Raw genomic sequence first — 21,246 nt, 5'->3', positions numbered from 1 at the left:
CAAGGCTGTCATTTACTGTAGTTTCCCATATTTAATCTTGAATATACTGTACTTGCAGTTGATCCCTTCATTTGTTTTCAGTTGTATTGTTTTCTAACCTGTAAACTATATTGTGATTGTGCTTAACATTAATGCTTCTATATGCAGCTATTCAAAATACATATTTAAATATACTATTGAAAACATGAGGAAAACAAGGCATTAATTATCATTAAGAACACTTAGGTTACAGTATATCATATGATATTATTAAAGGTTATATTTACTTCTTATTTCAGAATAACATTAAAGCTTACAGCAAATAAACGTATTATATACTAGATAATTTTTAAAATTTTATTTTTAAGTTTATTGTAATCATTCCATTCAAATAGATCAATTAATACAAAAAAGAATTGAAGACAAATTAAACCCCACCCTTGAGAAGGAGAGCATGGCCAAAGGAGAATTACTTAGGGCTTTTTAATAGGGCAAAAATAAACCAAAGGAAAAAAAAAAAAAAAATATATATATATATATATATATATATATATTATATATATATATATATAAATAAATAAATGTAGAGGGAAAAGAAATGCAGAAATAATTATTTCTTCTTATTCTAAAATATTATTGATTAGATCCTGCCAGGTTTTGAAAAAATTCTGTACAGATCCTCTAACTGAGAATTTGATTTTTTCCAATTTCAAATAATATAAAACATCGGTTTCCCACTGACTTATCAGAGGAGAACTAGGATTTTTCCAATTTAACAAAATAAGTCTGCGTGCCAAAAGTGTAGTGAATGCAATTACAGTTTACTTGTCCTTCTCCACTTCAAGTCTATCTGCGAAGAACATCGAACACAGCTGTTAATGGGTTAGGAGGAATTGCAATACCAAGGCTGTCTGAAAGGCACTTAAAAATTTTGGTCCAGAATGATGTTAATTTGGTGCATGCCCAAAACATGTGACCCAGTGAGGCAAGAGCTTGGTTGCAGCGTTCGCAGGTTGGGCCTTGCCCTGGAAACATTTTGGACAGTTTTAAGCGAGACAGATGAGCTCGATATATAATTTTTAGTTGAATAATTGTATGCTTTGCACATATGGAGCTCGAGTGAATTCTCTGCAATGCTACCTTCCACTCCTTTTCTGATATATTAATTAAGAGATATTTTTCCCATTGTCCTCTTGGATCTTTGAAAGGAAGGGACTCTAATCAAATTTTATATAATGTGGAAATGGTGTCTAATTCTTTGAAATTGAGCAGTATTTTTTCCAGCATGGTGGATGATCAATGTATTACTTGTATTTCTGAATGGACGAGTAGTAACTTTCTCAAGCCAAATAAGAAAATCCCAGAATTCTTAGTTGTCAGCAATATGGATATGGATATAATGAGGGCATTAGAAGACAAATGTGATGCCTTAGCTTTAAAAGTCAAGGGGCAGGTAAAAGAATTTAGGTGTAATCATGTACTCTGACCAAACTTTAAATTGCTCATTAACCAGATTACTGGGACTACATTTTTTCACATTGCAAAAATTAGACTTTTTATAACACTGCAAGATGCTGAGAAATTCATTTGCACATTTGTATTCAGTCTAGATTACTGTAATACACTCCTAACAGGACATCTTAATAGGACATCCTAACAAAGACATCAATCGGTTGTAATTAGTTCAGAATGCAGCAGCAAGAATCTTAACCAGAAAAAGAATCTGAGCACATTTCTCCAGTTTTAGCATTGTTACATTGGTTACCAATGTTCTTTAGAAAGGAGTTGTAAATACTTACAGTGGTATTTAAATTTTTAAGTAATCTTGCACTTTTCTATATTTTGGAGTGCCTGTCAATCTACTTTCCAAATTACAAAGTTAAATCTTCTAATAGTGGTCTGCTTATTATTCCATGAGCGAAGCATAAAAGAAGTGGTTAGGCAGCTTTTAGCTGTTATACACCACAAGTCTGGAATACCAGATCTTACCAGTATCATATTCCTTAGGAATCTGAAATCATTACTAATCTCTACTTTTCTCTGTTTTATTTTCTTTTTTGTCTGTGGTGGCAACCACCTGATTGAGGCACTGTTCAGCAACATTAGATGCCCGAATGAAGGTGGGTGCCCCAGCTATCAATGAGTCCCACTGCAGAGAATCCTCTGGGACAAACCCTGGAAACAATGGCAAATGACTTAAGAACATTTATGTTAGGTAAAATGCACAGTGGCGGCTGGGAAGTCTTTTGGCCTTGGAACCCCTGCAGATTTTGTTTGTTTGTTTTTTTTTCTGTCTTCCTGGCCATCTGACCTTATCATTGTACTCGTCTATGGAGACTTAGAATATAATATTATATATAAGGACTCTATATTTCTATTAATTTTATATCGATGTTATGTAACTTATTCATTATTATTATTTGTTTAATTCATTTTTTTCTGTTTTGTTGTAATCACTTCTTTGACATGTTATAATGAACTTTGAGCTACATTCTGTGTATGAAAATGTGCCATAGAAATTAATGATAATGTTGATGTAAGTTATATATATTTCCAAACTTTGCTTCATTAAAGTTGTGTCAAGCTGTGGAGAAATTTTCTTGTAATAGATTGGACAAATTTGTAAGACTTTATTGGGCTCCTCTAACATTTAGGATTCTGTATGACAGAACAAATCCTATGACTCCACACAGAATGTTTGGAGATACTGTATGTGATGATTACATAATTTTAATAATGATAGGAATGGATTACATATTTAAATTATATTTAGTAATAAATATTTTCTCTTTCTCTCTCTCATCTGAAAGAAGCTTGCCAAGATGTGAATCCCAAAAATGTAATCTGACTATGTACAAAAATCACTAACTTGGATGCTCAACAGATAAAGAAATAATTAAATCAGAGATACAAAAAGATGGAGAGATACTGTGTGTATATACGTACTTCATTGGGGATGGTCAGTAACCATTTAGTGTACACTTTATTTTAAATTTTGCAACCCAGACAGCAGCTCTCTCTGATTTAATGAAGAATGCAAAAATCACATGAATATTTAAACTGACTGCTCTGAAGGAGCATTTCTGAGCCTAATAAATGTTCTATCCTCAAATCCTTCACTGGGCGATTAACCTTTTAAAAAGAATTTATCATTCAGTTTAGACTTAGAATACAATACAATACAGTTTATTTTTGTATAGCCCAAAATCACAAAGGAAGTGCCGCAATGGGCTTCATAAATTTGACATGGAGAGTACTATTGTATCATCTTAAATAGAAAAAAAAAGTTGTGTATTGGTTGTCTTTGATAGATCATTAGCTAAATATATAATTTATAATTTCCATTAGTATTTATTGTCAGTGTTTTACAATATGGATATATTGAATGTCACACCTTTACTCCATTGCTTAATTTGTTATTTTCCCAATGCCTGGATCCAAAATATTAACTTTATTACTTTATTATTTTTTTATGTTGATGATAAGCCTGAAATAAATAATAAGACCAAAGGTTCACAAGACAGAATTGTAAATATAATTAAACTGCATAAATGTATTATTTATCAACCTTGCTCAGGATTAGAAAATGGTAAGGTTTGCAATGAATGTAGTATTTAATATTTAGCAGAACATATTTAATGAATGTTACAAATCAGCATTTCTTATTAGGTTGTACATTAAAAGGGATCATTTATGCAGGTGGGTGTTATGGTAGTACAGTGGTAGTGCTGCTGCCTCACAGTAAGGAGACCAGGGGAACGCGGAGGTTGAATGTTCTCTCTGTGTCTTTGTGGGTTTCCTTCTGGTTCTCCGATTTCCTCCCACAGTTTAAAGACATGCAGGTTAGGTGCATTAGTGATACTAAATTGGTTCTAATGTGTGGTTTGGGTGCGTGTGTAAGTTTTTTTGCACCCTGTCCAGGGTTTGTGTCTGCCTTGTGCCCTATACTGGTTGGGATAGGCTCCAGCACCCTCCGCGACCCTGTACAGGACTAAATGGTTTAGAAAATAGAAAATAAGTTTACACTGGTTTTTATCACCTAAAAAACTATTCTGACATTTGGACCCACTGGGTCCTAGAGTTATTATAAAAACACAAGGGACTTTAGGCTATTTTATTCTATAAGATTGTGAGCCACTAAGAGTAGGAAAAAGTTTTAACCATTGAATTAATAATACAGTTTAGGCTGAAGTAATAAGAGGGTAGATTTATGGACAGTAGATGTGAGTGCAAGCCTACTCTCTAAGAGAAGACATAAATGTGAAAAAAGTTAGATCAAGGTTGGTAAAAACAATTGTGACAACACATCATCCAAAAATTTAAAGAAAGCACCGGCTCATCAAGTGCTTGCAATTGGACAAAGTGCCAGATCCAAGTATCACTTCAAAATGCAATTCAAGAGATAAATACATGATAATTACATCTGCTTTCAAGAAAATGACATGTGATGAAATGGAACTTGTCCAGAGTTGGTTCCTGCTTTGTACCCAGTGCTAGTGGAATAAACTGTATCACCTTGCAACACTGAATTGGCTAAAGTGGGGTTTAATACTGGATAACTGAATGTACCTGCACATTGTAAAGTAGTGTTCTGTTACCAGATTGTAAGGGAAAAGAACTGAGCACTGGAAGCTCACAGGACAAGATGGCATTTGATTTGGTAATTAATTTACTTTACCATTTCAAACACATTAAATGGTGCTGCACCAGATGGACCTGAATCACCATGAGAGCAGAAATATTTGATGCTGAAGATAACCCTGAGGTTGCAGGTTCAGATCTTGCTACTAACACTGTGTAACCATGAGCAAGTTACTTGACCTGCCTGTGCTCCAATTGGACAACCAAAAGAAATGTAACCAAGTGTATCATAAATGTTGTAAGTCGCCTTAGATAAAGACATCAGCCAAATAAGTAATTGTAAATTTGTGAGGAATGGATAAGTGGGGAGAAGAGAATGAGTTGAAAAAAAAGGGAAAAGTGTTGGTGTATAAATAAAGGTCATAAGAAAGAACTCATGTTTTGAAGTTTTATTAACCTATTCAATGATAGTACAATATAAAGTATTATACTAGTTGTAATGCTTGATACTGACCAGAATTTTAGAGCAAACACAACTAAAACCTTAACTGGCACATGAATTCCAAATTGATCATTCACTGGGAAAAAGAAATGTAGAAAAGAACAAAATTTGACAATGATGTTGGAAATGTAAAATGAATGAGACAGACACTAAAAGTATCAATACAGTACTGTATAACATTACATTGTACTGTATTTTGGCTCTGGTCCAACCACAACTTTCAGTTTAATTATGCAGGTATGAGAATGACATGCTATATATACAGTACTGTGTGAAATTTCTGGCTCTCTGTAAAATGCACATGTGACTGTTCATGATGTTTTCCACAGAAATTTCCTAAGATTTCCCCATTACAAATTTTTTTGTATTTCTTTCTGGTTTTAACAATATTATATAGCATTTAGGGAGAAAAATGCAGAAAAGTAAACCAAAACTAGAAGCTAAGATTGCAAATATTTCAACAGCCACAGTATATTTGCCTGGAGAGCTAACGTAAGCTGGGATAAATGTAAGCCAAACAGCACAAAATATCACCATGCTGAATGTGATAAATTTACCTTCATTGAAATTATCTGGCAATTTCCGAGCCAGAAATGCCAGAAGAAAGCATATGACTGACAGAAATCCAATGTATCCCAAAACACCATAAAAGGTTATTGCAGAGCCCAGGTCACATTCTAAAATTATCTTGTTTTTGTAATGTTGCATGTTTTTCATAGGAAAAGGTGGTGATATCATCAACCACATGGCACAAATCAAGATCTGAATTGCAGTTAAAATACAAACACTTAAACGTTGCTGACCAGGGCCAAAATATTTCATTACATTGTTACTTGGGATTGTAGCTCTAAAGGCCATCAGCACAACTAAAGTTTTCCCCAGCACACAAGAGACACAGAGAACAAATGTGATGCCAAAAGCTGTATGTCGTAACATACACGACCAGTCAGAGGGTCGTCCAATGAAAGTGAGCGAACAAAGAAAACAACATGTCAAAGAGAAAAGGAGAAGAAAGCTGAGCTCTGAGTTATTAGCTTTTACAATTGGGGTATCTCTATAGTAATAAAACACAATAGCAATACTTATGGTTTTACAAGCTCCTAAAATTGCTAAGATGGTTAACAACATTCCCATAATTTCTCCAGATGATAAAAATTCAACTTCTTTTAGTGTGCATTGGTCACTTTGCTCGTTGGCTGTATATTCAAGTGAACATTTTATACAATCAATGGCATCTGTAAGAGAAAAACAGTTTGCTCTTAGAATAGTTGCAAGGTAAAACAATACTACACACATTGCAAGCACAACATATAAAAAAAAACCTGTCTTTGTTTAAAAAGAGGCGTGTGTATATATCTACTCTCTATATATAAAAAGATTAGCGAAATCTTGCAACATTTTCATGTGAGGTTTTCATGAAACGCTCATTTTGCTTCAAAACTGCACATCATATAGTATACATCTATATATAATTTTTTTTCATCTTCATTAGGAGACTACCACAATGATACTCTCATGACAATACAAACAATTTAACATGCTTATGTAAAACAAAATACCTTATATACATCAGCTCCACCAAGAATAGTAGTAGTTCAGTTGTGTGTTAGCAGTCGATAAATAAAGCTTATGTAATGGCACACACTTACAAATTGTAAAACTGAATAAACATTCAATTGCTGGCAAAATCATGACAGGTGATCATGCAGGAGAAGTCATATTCCTCGGATACTGGCGATGCTTCAGCAAGTAGATTACCATTCATCTTACATAGACGAAAATTTCCAATAGTTTTAGCATTTACTGTAACTATAAATAAATCTCAGGGTTTTGACCATGTTGAAATATACTCATGGATCGATACCGAGCGAAGCAATCTATTTTTATTGGGCCACCATAGGTGTCCAGGGTGGGCACACTCACCTAGCGTGTACATATATCATCATGTGGTATCAGAAGGTACAGCACATATCCTGTCTAGAGTAGTCATTAAAGCAGTGCACAAGCCTACAAACACACTCCTTCTAGTCCTTTTTAATGCTAGAAGTAAGAATTCAGCAGCAGGAACTCGGTTTACAGCATACAATTTAATACATGTCCAGCGGTATACATGGGACAAAAATAAAAAACACTTGCCATATAGCATCGCAATACAGTTTTCAAGAAAGGACCCACAGTCTCTGATTTACACACATACAAAGTCGACTGGACACACATTTAAAAGGGACTCAGTGCAAGTAAAATTCAAGCCTATTACTAAAATTGCCAGATAACTGACTGAAACGTGGCTATCCAATGAAAATGCCATTAACAGACATGAATATGAACTTGAACCCAGCATATGCAGGCTTGAAAAGAAGAACATGCAAATAATAAATAAGACTTTATGATCAACATCCTCCAAACCCCACTTCATCAATCCAAAACCACCACCCCCCCCCCCCCCCATCCACCCCTCCTTATTTGCTATATATTGTCTTGGGTTCCTGCAAGTCTAATAATTTTCCTCTGATGATGATTCCTAGTAGGAGTCAAAAGCTTAGGAATGAAAACTATTTTAAGAAATGTGACTCACTTACTCACTTGCTCCCTTTGTGGATTTCAGGCTACAAATATGCAAACTGCATCACAGAGCTTCACCGCCACATATATATATATATATATATATATATATTATATATATATATATATATATATTATATATATATATATATATATATATATATATATATATATAGTGACCTGACAGGGGTGTACAATTTCCCAAACACGCGACACATACAAAGCAGCAGCAAAATAAAAGGCTTTTATTCAGTGAGAAACATTTTCCGTTTCCCACCAGCTCCAATTACAGTACAGCCCAAAAATATACCACACAGCACTTCTTTCTTTCTTTCTTTCTTTCTTTCTTTCTTTCTTTCTTTCTTTCTTTCTTTCTTTATTCCTCCACTGACAAGCTTCATCCCTCTTCCTCCCGACTCTGGCTCCTTTTAAGCCACAATCAGAAGTATTCCAGGTGGCTTGTTAGAGAGGTCTGGAATTACTCCCAGGTGTGGCAAAAGCCCAAAATAGGGATCTGCAGCTCCCCCTGGTGGCATCCAAAGAATCCAACAGGGCTGATCCGACAAACAGAAATTCCCATACAGCCCTGTGGTAAAGATGTTGGCCATCCACTCACAATATGTATACTGTAGGTGTGTGTGTTAATATTTAACAATTAATATTTTTAATATTGCATAGTGAAGCATATAAAAAGATGTCCACACAATTTTTATAAACAACTTCTCTGTTGGTACTGCTGATTTACTTCCAGAGTGGTTCCACTAGTTTTCATTTATAATGCCAATAATGTGCAGTAGATTTTCTCAGAAGCTGATGAAAGTATTAAGGAGGATCACTAGAATGCAATCAGAGCAACAACAAGGAGCTTATGATATCTAGTGATTGACCAGTTCATCACAGGGCCCACTCACTCTTTGCCAAATGACCTAAAACAGATACCCTACACAGACACAGGGAGTGAAGGCAGATGACATGCAAACTGTGACATACACAGAATTTAAACCCATGAGGTAGAAGAGCTAACCATTGGGCAACCTTATTTTATAATCAAACACATAATTTTCTTAGCTCTATAAATATTAGGATATCTGTGCAATATAGGCTTTTTGAAATTTCAACCAGAGCAAATAAATAAACAAACCAATAATGCATAATATGGTAAAATGTGTAAGGGTTAAATAAAGTTTGAAAAAGATAGACACTGTAAATGTGTTCTGAAAAAGTGCAATTAATTCACATTCATTCTTGTCTGTGTGCTTATTATCAAGGCAAGATCATCTCAAACAGGGAATTTCTGTACTGGCATACAAAATGTACACATATCTAAGTAACACTCTGTTTAATTAAACTAGGAAACTAACTAAAGGCAAGATCTACTCTTTTTGAATATTACCGTGAATTTTCACTGCTACTGTATATTGATGTGATCAGTGTGTAACTTATTACCACTCTTTGGCACCATGTAGTTTTAATGAAATCATTTTCTGTTTCTTACTCTCCAAAATCATGTTTGATAAAAAAACAACATGTAAACTGGAATGTGCCTGCTGCAAGATATCATTTCAGATTTCTGATTTAAATCTTCAGATAAAATAGTGGGTGGCGCACAAAAAACTGAACCATCTCTGACTCCAACGTCGATGCACGTTTCTTAGCCCATACACGAAACGAAAGATATGCAATACAAAAATCCAATTGCAATTGTTTGAAAGAGCCATGTGCAATAAAATACACGTTTTTCTTTATCGTCGTCCTTCAGTTCTTGGACACAAGTCATTCTGTACGGCTTCATTTGTAATGAGTGCAACACACATTGACAAGACCTGTGCAAAACATTCGCTTGTTGTGCCAATTTACGTGTTGATTTCCTAGGGCTTCTGGCCATCCGTTCCTGAATATCTGCTACGACCGCAGGTATACGAACGGACGGGGCCCGATTCTTTTTGCAGTTCTTTTTGCAACTGACCTAGTCTTACGCCACTCATTCACCAACTCGTGAATACTGCTCTTTGCTGGTAGGTTTACACCAGGAAACTTCTGTTTGAAAATGTCCCACATTTCCTTAAAAGAACCGGTAGACACATACGCCTCCACTATGCCAATCTTTTGTTGCAGAGAATACCTATCTTTCACGCATGTCTGTACCCACTGGCTCACAGCTTCCTTACTAATGCACAGTTGGGGCTGCTGACCCTGTCGCGGCAATGAGGCTCTGCAATCACGACAGCACCTGCCTGTATAATAGCCCGAGCCAGCCGATCTGAGACAGTTTGGTTTTTCGTGTGCCACATTGTATTAGCTGGGATACCTGAACTTAAACAAATATACTGTAAATATAAATAAAACATTGTTAAAGTTTTCCAGTTTTTTGCATTATTCATCTATTCCAATCATGTAAAACAGAATGACAATAAATACTGCATATCCTTAACATGTGTGCATTTTCTGGATTCCTTGAGAATAGAGGTACCAGTGCTGAACACTCTAGCATGAGGCCATCTGTATATTTATACCTAGCAACTACATCCTTGTTAGTTTTTCTGGCAAGATTTTGTGCACATTGACACGCTTTACATAAGCTGTACCTGTCATATTACTTATTTCTCCTTCCCCACATGCTAAACAATCAAAGCAGCATGCAGGCTTTCCTTTCTGAACAGCTTTACGTGTGCCTGGCTGACAGCTCTCACTGCAGATTGATCTGGGAATCTAAAATAAAGAACATACTATAGTAAACAATTAAAACCTCCTCACTGTAGTTTTAATTTTAAAAAAAAACATTAAAAGTGGCTTATTTTCTCATAACATAATTATTTTTAAAACTTCTCAAAGTGCTACTACTGATAATAATCATAATAATTATAACCCTAAAATACTGAAAAATGATGCAGATTCTAACCTTTATTTCTCCATTTTTCCAAATAATACTAATGTTATTCATAACAAATTGTTGTCCCTCTTGTAAAGAAGAATCATAGAGGCCAACAGTGACAAATTGTATAGATCCTTTCTCATTTAACTGCCAGTTTATTATTTCATATCTTGCTACTGGGTCTCCATTGCTATCGAAATAAACATTTTCTCCATAACTGGTTGTATAATTAACTTGCTTTACCTTTTCTAACACCTGTTAAAAAAGTAGTCAATTTAAATGATTTTGAACAATAAATATTTACTTCTAATATACATAATGTAAAGTAATGAGTCCTTACCTGTCGAGAGTCAACTTTCCTGTTAGGGCTGCATGTATTATTTGTTTCAGTAATTTGGCATTCATAGAGATTATGCAGAGCATGTGCTACTGCATACATTGCTTTATAGACATTATTAGCGATTCTGACTTCAGGAATATCAAAATAAAGTTTGTTTATTTGCAATCCAAATTCAGGTGCTTGACATGAATTATTAGGTGGAGATTTGTTCTCTCTTTTTAAACTGCAGTTAAATGTGCTTCTCCAGGATATATTTAAGTCAATATTATTGGGAATTTCAGATGGACTTGTGTCTTTTAAATAATCTCCCAAAGACGGTATTGTGGAACTACTGATTGCAAGTCCAAGTGCTCCCCCAAGGACACCGTAATTCTCTTTGGTTGCCAGATATTCACTTGAAATCCAGCCTTCACTGCCAATCCACTGCAGGTTGGTGACATTCTGAAAATAAAGCTCTTTTAGAAGAGCTTCTAAATCTGTAAATGTGGCAAAGACAACTATTACTTTAGAAGAAGCCTGCTTCATAATATCTACAATTTTAAGCACTTTTGCTCTAGGGCTGTTTCTGTATATTGATTCAGAATATTCAATGCACAGCCCTTCTTTCTGAACAGCCTCTATGAATGTAGCAATGCCAGCTTTACCATAATCATCATCAGCACTTAAAGTTCCAAGCCAATTCCATCCAAAATATTTGATAAGTTTTGCTAGAGCTCTACTTTGGTGGTAGTCACTTGGTATGGTTCGAAAGAAAGTTGGATAATTGTATTTGTTGCTGAGACACGCACAAGTCGAGTAGTAACTTATCTGTTGAAAAAGAAGTTACATATAAAAATAAATCTGTGTTTCCATGATGTTGTTATGGTCATAATACTATAACCATATATACCATATATTATATATAGACCATATAGACCATATATTATGCAAGTATAGTATAGTATTACTATACTATACTATACTTGCATAAATACATTTTTAAAAACTCTATGCATTGTCATGACCTTGTTAAATATTACTTTTGTATTATCTGCCAGTTACCAAACTGTCACCAGATTTTCTTGCTATATCTATTGCTATTTTTTTTTCTGTCACCCTTTTTCACTCATTCACTCTTTTCCTTATCTATCTATGCCCAAAAGGCTTCTTGCCATTAACAAAGCACTCCTGTTTGAAACTAATCCTATATTCCTTTGCCTTTATATACCCCTGCCCAGACTGTATACTGTGAACTGTATTCTGTAAATATATTTATAGGAGCAAAACCATGCTCATTTCTTACCAGTGGTATGAAATATGGTCCAAGTGTGGCTGCAATTGCAATGGCTGGTGTGGAATCAGACATTCCTATAATAGCATAAACAGTAGATGGTTTGCCACAAGTATCAAAGGCAAATGACGTTTCTTGTCCATTTGCTAATGCCAGTGCTGCTTTCATTGCTAAATTTAAAGATGTGCAATCATCATATATTTTGTACCCAAGAGAAATTCCAGGAAGAATGCTAGTATTGTTGTTTAATTCTTCAGAAGCAAAGACCATTGCTTTTGCAAAAATAAATTCTTTAATATTAAAGCTGTCAGGAAATTCCAGAAAGTAACACATTTAAGATGATGATAACAGCAATAACAAATTATTACACACAATATTGCAGTTGATAGAATTTTTGTGTTTGTTGTTATTTTGAAGCATGCCCTATGCTATTGTATTTTCAATAATAAACACCTGAAATTCATTATGTCAGAGTTTGAGAAATACTTACCTATTATGTAACATAAAAAGATTAATCATGTCTGTTCAAAAATATTATTGGTTTTACTTACTCTGTACATTTTAAAGGCTGTGGCATCTCTTTAAATGATAATTCAAAATCTTCAACACTTTTGTGGAATGAAAAGATTCCTCCAATGATAATGTCACCGTCCTTTGAGATCAAAGGTTGTGCAGGTTGTCTCTGTAGTAGCTCACAAACTGGATCTTCAGCCTTTACAAAGAGTGCTGCTAATGCTATTGCAATGAAGATCATTTTTAATAGAATATCACCTTATAAAGAGTTAGTGTGATATTAGTCACTGATACTTCTTGACTTATTATACCTTTACCTCAGTATTTATGTTATTTACATCCATCATTACATTTACTCTTGATGGTTAACTAATTTTCTTTCTAGGGAGAAGGATTTGGAAATTGTGTCCCAGATAGTCATATGTCTTGAAAGCTGCTCTCACAACAGTTTGAAAAATACATTACACTCTGGAGAATTCTGAGAATGCATGTGTTTACCTAGGAACCACATTTTACTGTTTTGTTTTTGAATTAGTAGCTATTGAATATTTATGATTTTATACTGTATGGACCACATTGATGTATCCTAAAATGTGATAAGAAAGCAGTAAATGTTTTTATATTCAAAACAAAATAATAACTTGGCTTTAGTCATTTACCATTGTCATACAGCAGACGTTGTTAGTTTGTTAATAATCTATAGCGTTATCTGCCTTCCCTTTAATTTATTTTCACCAGTATGTCAATGACTAATTTTTTTTGTTTTCTTCTTCCCTTAGCCAGGGCCTAACACAGCAACAGTGGCATGCAGGGATCATAATCAGGAAAACAATAAGTAGAAGGTTGAAATATCTTATGGCTTTACATAAATGAATGAAAAGCTGATAATTATTTAACATGACTAAAGATAACCCAAACCCTTAATAATGGACAGAACTATAGAATCATGTGGCTCTCTAAAGGTTATATATTATGTAGCCTCTTTTTTTAAGCACACCGATGTAATAAAGATTTGATCCTCATTTGCATTCAAAGTACAGTAATGTGTAAGAAGTGAAGCACAGGGGTTGCTAGTGTTAACTCAGATGGGTTCCATGGTTGTAAATTAGTTGGTTAGTTCTGAATATCTTGTAATCTTATTCCAGTCAGGCAATGGAATGAGATAGAACATGTGTTAGAATTTTGGGGAATGGAGCAATATTCTATTGTTTATTATGAGACTTTTTGTTCCGTTACCATTTTTTTTCGACGTTTTGTTTCTCACATTTGCTCCCATTTGCTGTGTTGTTGTTGGGTAACATCAACATGTTGCATTTGCTATCAAATAATGGTTGGAATTTTTGTATTGTTGCATTTCTTCCAGAAGTGTATAAGGCCCTTTCATCCCTTTTGCTTTGAAGACATGGCACTGGCTCGATAAGCTTTGAGATTCAATTCCTGTTTAGCACATAAACACTACCATTTTTCATAATAAAGCTTTATGTATAAGTGGATGCTCCATTTCTTTCCCATGTTGTTTTTTTCTTGTTTTGTAGATTTTAATACTCTAGGAGATATTTTGATGACTTGGAACTGTAGACATTCCAGGCACTAAGGTCTCTTTTTTTGAGCCCCCCTGTCCAAATTTCTCTTCAACTAATATTTTCCTTCTTCTTCTTGCTGTCAGACTGGCATTGTCCTCTTGCTGGAAAACTTTTCTTTTTCTTCATTGTATAACCTAATTCTTCTTGAGCTTTCAACAGTGAGGATAATGGAGCATGTGGCCAAAACATCAGGAAATGGTATAAATACAACAGAAATGTGTCATGATTTAGTTTTATGCAAATTATTTAGTATACTTTTATACTTGTAGTTGCTTGAAATTAGTAATGGTTTAGATGTTGTATTTTGTTTTGCAACATCCTGGCCACTATTTTAGGTCTTCAATTCCTTTATTAGATAGATAGATAGATAGGTCTGCTTCCCTGTGTTTCTAGAAGCATGGCCTCTGATGTTCATGACCTTTTTTTATAATCAACACAATGGGATAAAAGGGTGGCTAGGGATTCATTAACTTATCTGATCTCTGATTACCAAAACTCTCAAAGAAGCCTTATTTGAACTTGTGCATTTTTTTGGTTTTGATATTTTTGCTTATTCTCTCTTGTTTTGGCTTCTTTTTCCTTTTATTCTCAACCTTTTATTGTTTCCCTATCCACATCTTCTAATCTTGCTCAAAAAGTCAACCTGCCAGTTCGCTGACAGAACAAAAAGAATCTCTCTGTTAGGAACACTCTGATGATGAATTATTATAATATTAGTTGACTTCAATGTATTATGTTAGGTTCATGGACACTACAAGGTGGACCTGCTTTTTTCAAATGTAAAGCCGTGGTAAAGTTGTGCAGATGTGACCACAATCTGATACACCTTACTTCAACCTACCAGCTTGTTATTAGGCTGCAACCGCTCTCTAATCATTATCCAAACCATAAGTTCTGCACTGTCTTAATTTCCCTTTGGGATCTATCTATCTATCTATCTATCTATCTATCTATCTATCTATCTATCTATCTATCTATCTATCTATCTATCTATCTATCTATCTATCTATCTATCTATCTATCTGTCACACACGTGTGAATAGGAGGTAGCTAAAAGGCCTGAATAACTGTAATTCCTCAACAGACCAGGGGGTGGCAGGGTGTGCTGACTGTCTCTCTCAGTTGCTTACAGACTATTCTTGGGAAATCCTGCCAGGTTCCTGTGCCGCTCATGCTTTCTGGTCCCAATGACTTCACTTCCGTTTTCTGCCCCCAGTGATGACGGTATTTTCCGGTTCCGATGACATCACTTCTGGTTATGGGGCCAATGATGATGTCACTTCCTGTACTGACCTTTAAAGCCGCCATCTTGCCTCCAAAAAATCAGTTCTGTCTTGGACTCAGATCAGTGAACATCTCTGTTCAACTTAAATACTATTTTGCAGCTGTGGAACAATATATGGGTGGCTGCCCCAAACCTTTATAATGTCTTTGTCTCATCCTTATCACACTATCTATTTATCTGTCTATCTATCTACAATATGTGAAATGCACAATTGAAATGTCATTTTAACAGTTAATCATATTTACAATACAGGGAAAATATGTACATGAATCTCCTGTTTGTTCTTATTCCCCTTTAAGATTGGCTTAAATGGCACTCTGTATGACTGTATTCAGTTTCCTTCAAAGTAAAGATGATCATACACTTACTTAATTTTGAAAACTATTTATTTAAAATGTAGTTTACAATAAACATATGTTGATAACTTCAGTAGACAATTAGGGAAAAATATAAACTTAAAGCTTAATGTGGTCTAAAACAAAACAGACTCATTATATGTTAAAGCGATGCCGACTGCACTTTACCCATTAAGAATTTTTTGGTATTTTTGTGTGGTTTCAGCAGTATCACATAACACTTTGGGACAAAAATGCAGAAAAGCAGACCAAAGCTTGAAGCTAAAATTGCAAATATTTCCACAGCTACAGTGTATTTTCCTGGGGAGCTGATATAAGCAGGAATGAAAGTAATCCAGACAGCACAGAATATTAACATGCTGAATGTGATGAATTTAGCTTCATTAAAATTATCGGGTAGCTTACGAGCCAGAAAAGCAAGAATGAAGCACATAGTGGACAGTAGACCAATGTAACCTAAAACTGCACAAAATGTTATTGTTGATCCAAGGCTGCATTCAAGTATAATTCTGTCTTTATAATGTTCTGTGTTTTTGCTGGGAAAGGGAGGTGATACAATTATCCACAAAGCACAAATCAAGATCTGTATAAAAGTTAATATAAAAACACAAAAGCGTTGTTGACTGGGGCCAAACCATTTCATGATATTGTTACCAGGAAGGGTAGCCCGAAATGCCATTAACACTACTATAGTCTTCCCCAGGACACATGAAATGCATAAAACAAACGTGATCCCAAAAACCGTGTGTCGCAACATGCAAGACCAATGCGACGGTTGACCAACAAATGTGAGTGAACAGAGGAAGCACAGAGAGAGTGAAAATAAGAGAAGGAAACTCAATTCAGAATTGTTGGCTCTAACAATTGGGGTGTCTCTGTAGTATAAAAATACCATTGTCACAGCCATGGTGAAACAAGTTCCCAGCAAGGAAAAAAACACTAGTAGTATTCCGGTAGTTTCTTCAAATGCTAAGAATTCAATCTCTTTTAAAATGCATTGGCTTTTTAGGTCATTTGATTTGTACTCAATGGGACACTTTAAACAGTCAGGAGAATCTGGAAACATAAAAGCACACATGTATCAGTCCAAAGTAAACTATGGAACTGGCAAAAGAGCCATTAATAAACATTCATTTTCTATATTATGAATGCAAAAAGAAGAAAAAAATCCTAATTGCCTATACCTGTTATATTAGTAATTTCCCCTTCAGCACAAGGAATACAATCAAAACAGCAAATAGGCTTTCCTTTCTGGACAGCCTTACGAGTGCCCGGAAAGCAACTTTGGCTACATGAAGATCTGGGAACCTACAAAAAAAATGTGATTTTATTCAAATACTATACAGAGTCTCTTACAGACAAAAGTAAAACATTAGCAAAATATTTAAAATTAAATATTTCTATGACTACTTTCATAATTCAAACAAAACAGCATTGTAGATTTAAATATTACATAAATTGTTAACCTTGCAACTGTACACTCACGTAGGGAATACACTGGCCATGAATTCCCTAAATTGATACAGCAGTGCATTGGATTTCAAATTACACAACTTTCACCTGTGGAAGGACACCCTACAATGACACACAATGGACCTACAAGCACATACTACATTCAAACATGGCACTCTGAAATGTTGTACATCTTGCTAGACAGTGTGAGGCTGGCAACACACTAAGATATATCTCCACATCTCCACATCTTTCTATTTGGACTGTCCAGTCCTTTAAAATTGGGACTTTATACCCAAGCCAATTTTCTAGGGATATGTGTCTTTTCCACAAAGCAGAAGGAGCACACTTACAGATTCTTTTTCAAGTTAAGGGCCTTCACCCAGAAATGATGGTCATCTTCATGTCTTGCCAGCAGATGAAAAGCAAAAGGTGCTCCACATCCACATTCTATTTGGCTTAAAGCTGAAAGCATTTCTGGTTTAAGATCTCATTTCATTTTTTTACTCATTATGTCACTCTAAAGGAGCAAATACTGCTGTATCTCTTGTAGCTTGCTCTGTCTATCATTGCCTAGGAAAGCTCAAAACAAAATTGTGCTTGTTACAGGCCAAACTAGATTTTTAGATTAACAAGTTTACCCTAGGCCAAAGTACTTTGTCCGCAGCGTGATAGGATGAATCAAGGTGCTGTCTATAATTTTTCCCTGTGATCATCAGAGGTGACTGTGTGCAGAGGGTACAGACCTATAAATACCTTGGAGTGCAGCTGGATGATAAATTGGACTGGACTGCCAATACTGATGCTCTGTGCAAGAGAGGACAGAGCCAACTATACTTCCTTAGAAGGCTGGCGTCTTTCAACATCTGCAATAAGATGCTGCAGATGTTCTATCAGACGGTTGTGACGAGTGCCCTCTTCTATGCGGTGGTGTGCTGGGGAGGCAGCATAAAGAAGAGGGACGCCTCACGCCTGGACAAACTGGTGAGGAAGGCAGGCTCTATTGTAGGCATGGAGCTGGACAGTTTGATATCTGTGGTGGAGTGACGGGCGCTGAGCAGGCTCCTGTCAATCATGGATAATCCACTGCATCCACTGAACAGTATCATCTCCAGACAGAGGTGCAGCTTCAGCGACAGACTGCTGTCACTGTCCTGCTCCACTGACAGACTGAGGAGATTGTTCCTCCCCCACACTATGCGACTCTTCAGTTTCACCGGGGGGGTAAACATTAACATTATTCAAAGTTATTGTCTGTTATATCTACATTTTTATCACTCTTCAATTTAATATTGTTTTTTGTATCAGTATGCTGCTGCTGGAATATGTGAATTTCCCCTTGGGGATTAATAAAGTATCTATCTATCTATCTATGTAGTGGGAATAAGATGTAGAATTTTGAACAGCCTGAGAGTATATAATCGTTCTTCTTTTTAATAAATCAATTTGATCAAATTTGGAGTGGAGACAAAACCTATCTAGTAATCATTGGACACAAGTCAGAAACTGCCGCTTCTGCACACATATACACATTCACTTATAATAGATCAATTTACGAACTTCATTCATCTAACCCTCTAACCTAGAAATTTTTGGGTTGTGATAGTGCCCAGAGAAACCACAAAGAGTAGACAGTACAGACTCCATAGAGGTAGCAACTGAGCAAAGATTCAAAGCCAGTCACCAGGAGCTAAGAGGAAGCAATGTTAATCATTTTGTCACCACACTAAATGTATATTAAGTACAGTATTTCATTATTGTTTATTATCTGAAAAACGAAATGAGCCCTACCTTTTTGTTATTACCTTTCCACATAATGGTAATGTTATTCATTACAAATTGCTGTCCTTCTGGCAGTGAAGCATCATACACACCAATTTTGACAAACTTAATCATTCCCTCTTTACTGGGCTGCCAGTTTATCAATTCATATCTTGCCGCTGGGTCACCATTTTCATCAAAATATAAAGTCTCTCCATAACTTGTTGTAAAATTAACATGCTTCATATTATCTAGTACCTTTTAGGAAGCAACAGTTAGTAACATACTAACATACAATAAACAAACAAAGAAGTCAACTGCCATATCTATCAGTCATTTGTGTACCTTAAAATCCCTTACCTGCCAAGGCTCAATGTTCATTGCATTACCACAAGAATAATTTCCATGCTGGTTACTCTGACATTTAAAAAGATGGTGTACAGAATACGCTATGGCGTACACTGCTCTATATACAGTTTCTGAGCCAAGGCACTCATTGCCATTTGCTGTGTTTTCTTCTCCTGCTGATGTGCAATTCATTGTGCTTTCCCAAAAGCTTTCCAGACCTGTATTGTTGGGAATGTTGGTTGGGATAAATTTCATTAAGAATTTTTGTAGACCTGGTACAACTGGATTCATGATATTAATACCAATAGCGCCTCCAAGGACTTTGTAATTTTCCTCTGTTGCAAGGTACTCATTGTATATCCAGCCTTCACTGCCTACCCATTGCAAGCTTGTGATATTTTGAAGAAGCAGTTCATTTATTAAATATTCCAGGTCAATAAATGTTGCAAATGCAACAACTACTTTTGACGAAGCTTTTTTCATAGTTTCTACTACTTTCAGAATTTTGTCTCTTGGACTATTTCTATAAATTACTTCAGAATACTCAATGCATATTTCTTCATTCTGGAGAGCTTCTATAAATGTGGTAATACCAGCTTTACCATAGTCATTATCACTGCTCACTGCTCCGACCCAGGTCCACCCAAAGTGCTTCACAAGCTGCGCTAGGGCTCTGCTTTGATAATAGTCACTGGGTATTGTTCTAAAGAAAGTAGGAAACTCATGTTTGTTGCTAAGACATGCACAAGTAGAGTAGTAACTTACCTATACAAAATAAATCAATAGCAACAAAACTTAGGTATTGAAATTTAAATTCCAGATCAACTTAAAGAAACAATTTAACAAAAAAAATATATATGTAAAATAAAATCAATATAATAAAATTACACACCACCGGTATGTGAAGAGGTCCAAGTGATTTAGCAACAGCAATGGTAGGTGATGAATCTGACATTCCTATGATTGCATGTACAGTTGATGGTTTAATGCAAGATATATCAGAAAGCGTTCCTTCAGGACCATTCACTAAATCCATTGCTGCTTTTGTAGCCAAAGGGATAGAACTGCAGTCATCATATATTTTATAACCCAGAGAAGCACCAGGCAGTAGCATTGAATTGTTTATTTCTTCAATGGCAAATATCATTGTTTTAGCAAATAGAAATTCCTTCACATTTACACTGCAAGGAAAATTAATATAGTTTTACTCTCATTGTTAATCTGAATATGTTAACTACAAAGGTTTCCTATTATTATACATAACCTTGTATATTACAATAATGCAGCTGATTGTACAACTATTAATAGTCCTACTATTTGTAATAATAATTATAGTACTGTACTATACATAGTTAGGTTTAATTCGTCAAAATTAACGTTCTTCCTTTTGATAAGGCATTAACTATCAGACACCATAGTAGCTTACACTTATCACTTGATTGAAGTGAAATCCCATCCTAGTCACTTGAAGTATGCATTTTCCTCTACATAATGTTTGGGTTTCTATTAGGCTTTCCACATTCAAATCATGGATGTGAAGTTGACCAGTGACTCTAAACTGGCATTTTGTGTACATGTGTGAATGAGCGGACTGGCATCTTAACCAGTGTGTATTCTTGTATTGTGTCAAATGCTGCTAACACAGACTGTGGCTTCCTCTAACCTAATTTGGATTAAGTGATAGTAGAAAATGGATGGATACAGGAAACATTAATTATTAGGAATTATTCATCCATGAATCCATTTTATATATCTTCTTATTTCAGAGACTGATAAAATGGAAGACATTCTGGCAAGAAGCTATCTTGTAGTAAAAGTAAACACATCCACTCACATTGATAT

General features: G+C 35.2%; 1 protein-coding gene across 1 annotated transcript in view; it reads right to left on the bottom strand.

Moving 5' to 3' along the window:
• The window catches only part of LOC114645395 (extracellular calcium-sensing receptor-like), a 108,980-nt gene extending 88,401 nt beyond the window's left edge, over positions 1 to 20,579 (bottom strand). The window contains exons 1-3 of the mRNA XM_051922545.1: positions 20,297 to 20,579; positions 19,417 to 20,169; positions 19,087 to 19,314 (exon numbers count right to left, since the gene is read on the bottom strand). Of these exons, the coding sequence (XP_051778505.1) occupies positions 19,087 to 19,314; positions 19,417 to 20,169; positions 20,297 to 20,551 (1,236 nt within the window). The 5' untranslated portion in view covers positions 20,552 to 20,579. The remainder of the gene's footprint in view (positions 1 to 19,086; positions 19,315 to 19,416; positions 20,170 to 20,296) is intronic.
• Positions 20,580 to 21,246: the final 667 nt, after the last annotated feature.

The sequence above is a fragment of the Erpetoichthys calabaricus genome, chromosome 2 (assembly GCF_900747795.2).
Source record: "Erpetoichthys calabaricus chromosome 2, fErpCal1.3, whole genome shotgun sequence".
In the NCBI taxonomy this organism is placed as follows: Eukaryota; Metazoa; Chordata; class Cladistia; order Polypteriformes; family Polypteridae; genus Erpetoichthys; species Erpetoichthys calabaricus.
This window is presented reverse-complemented; position numbering and strand designations above follow the sequence as displayed.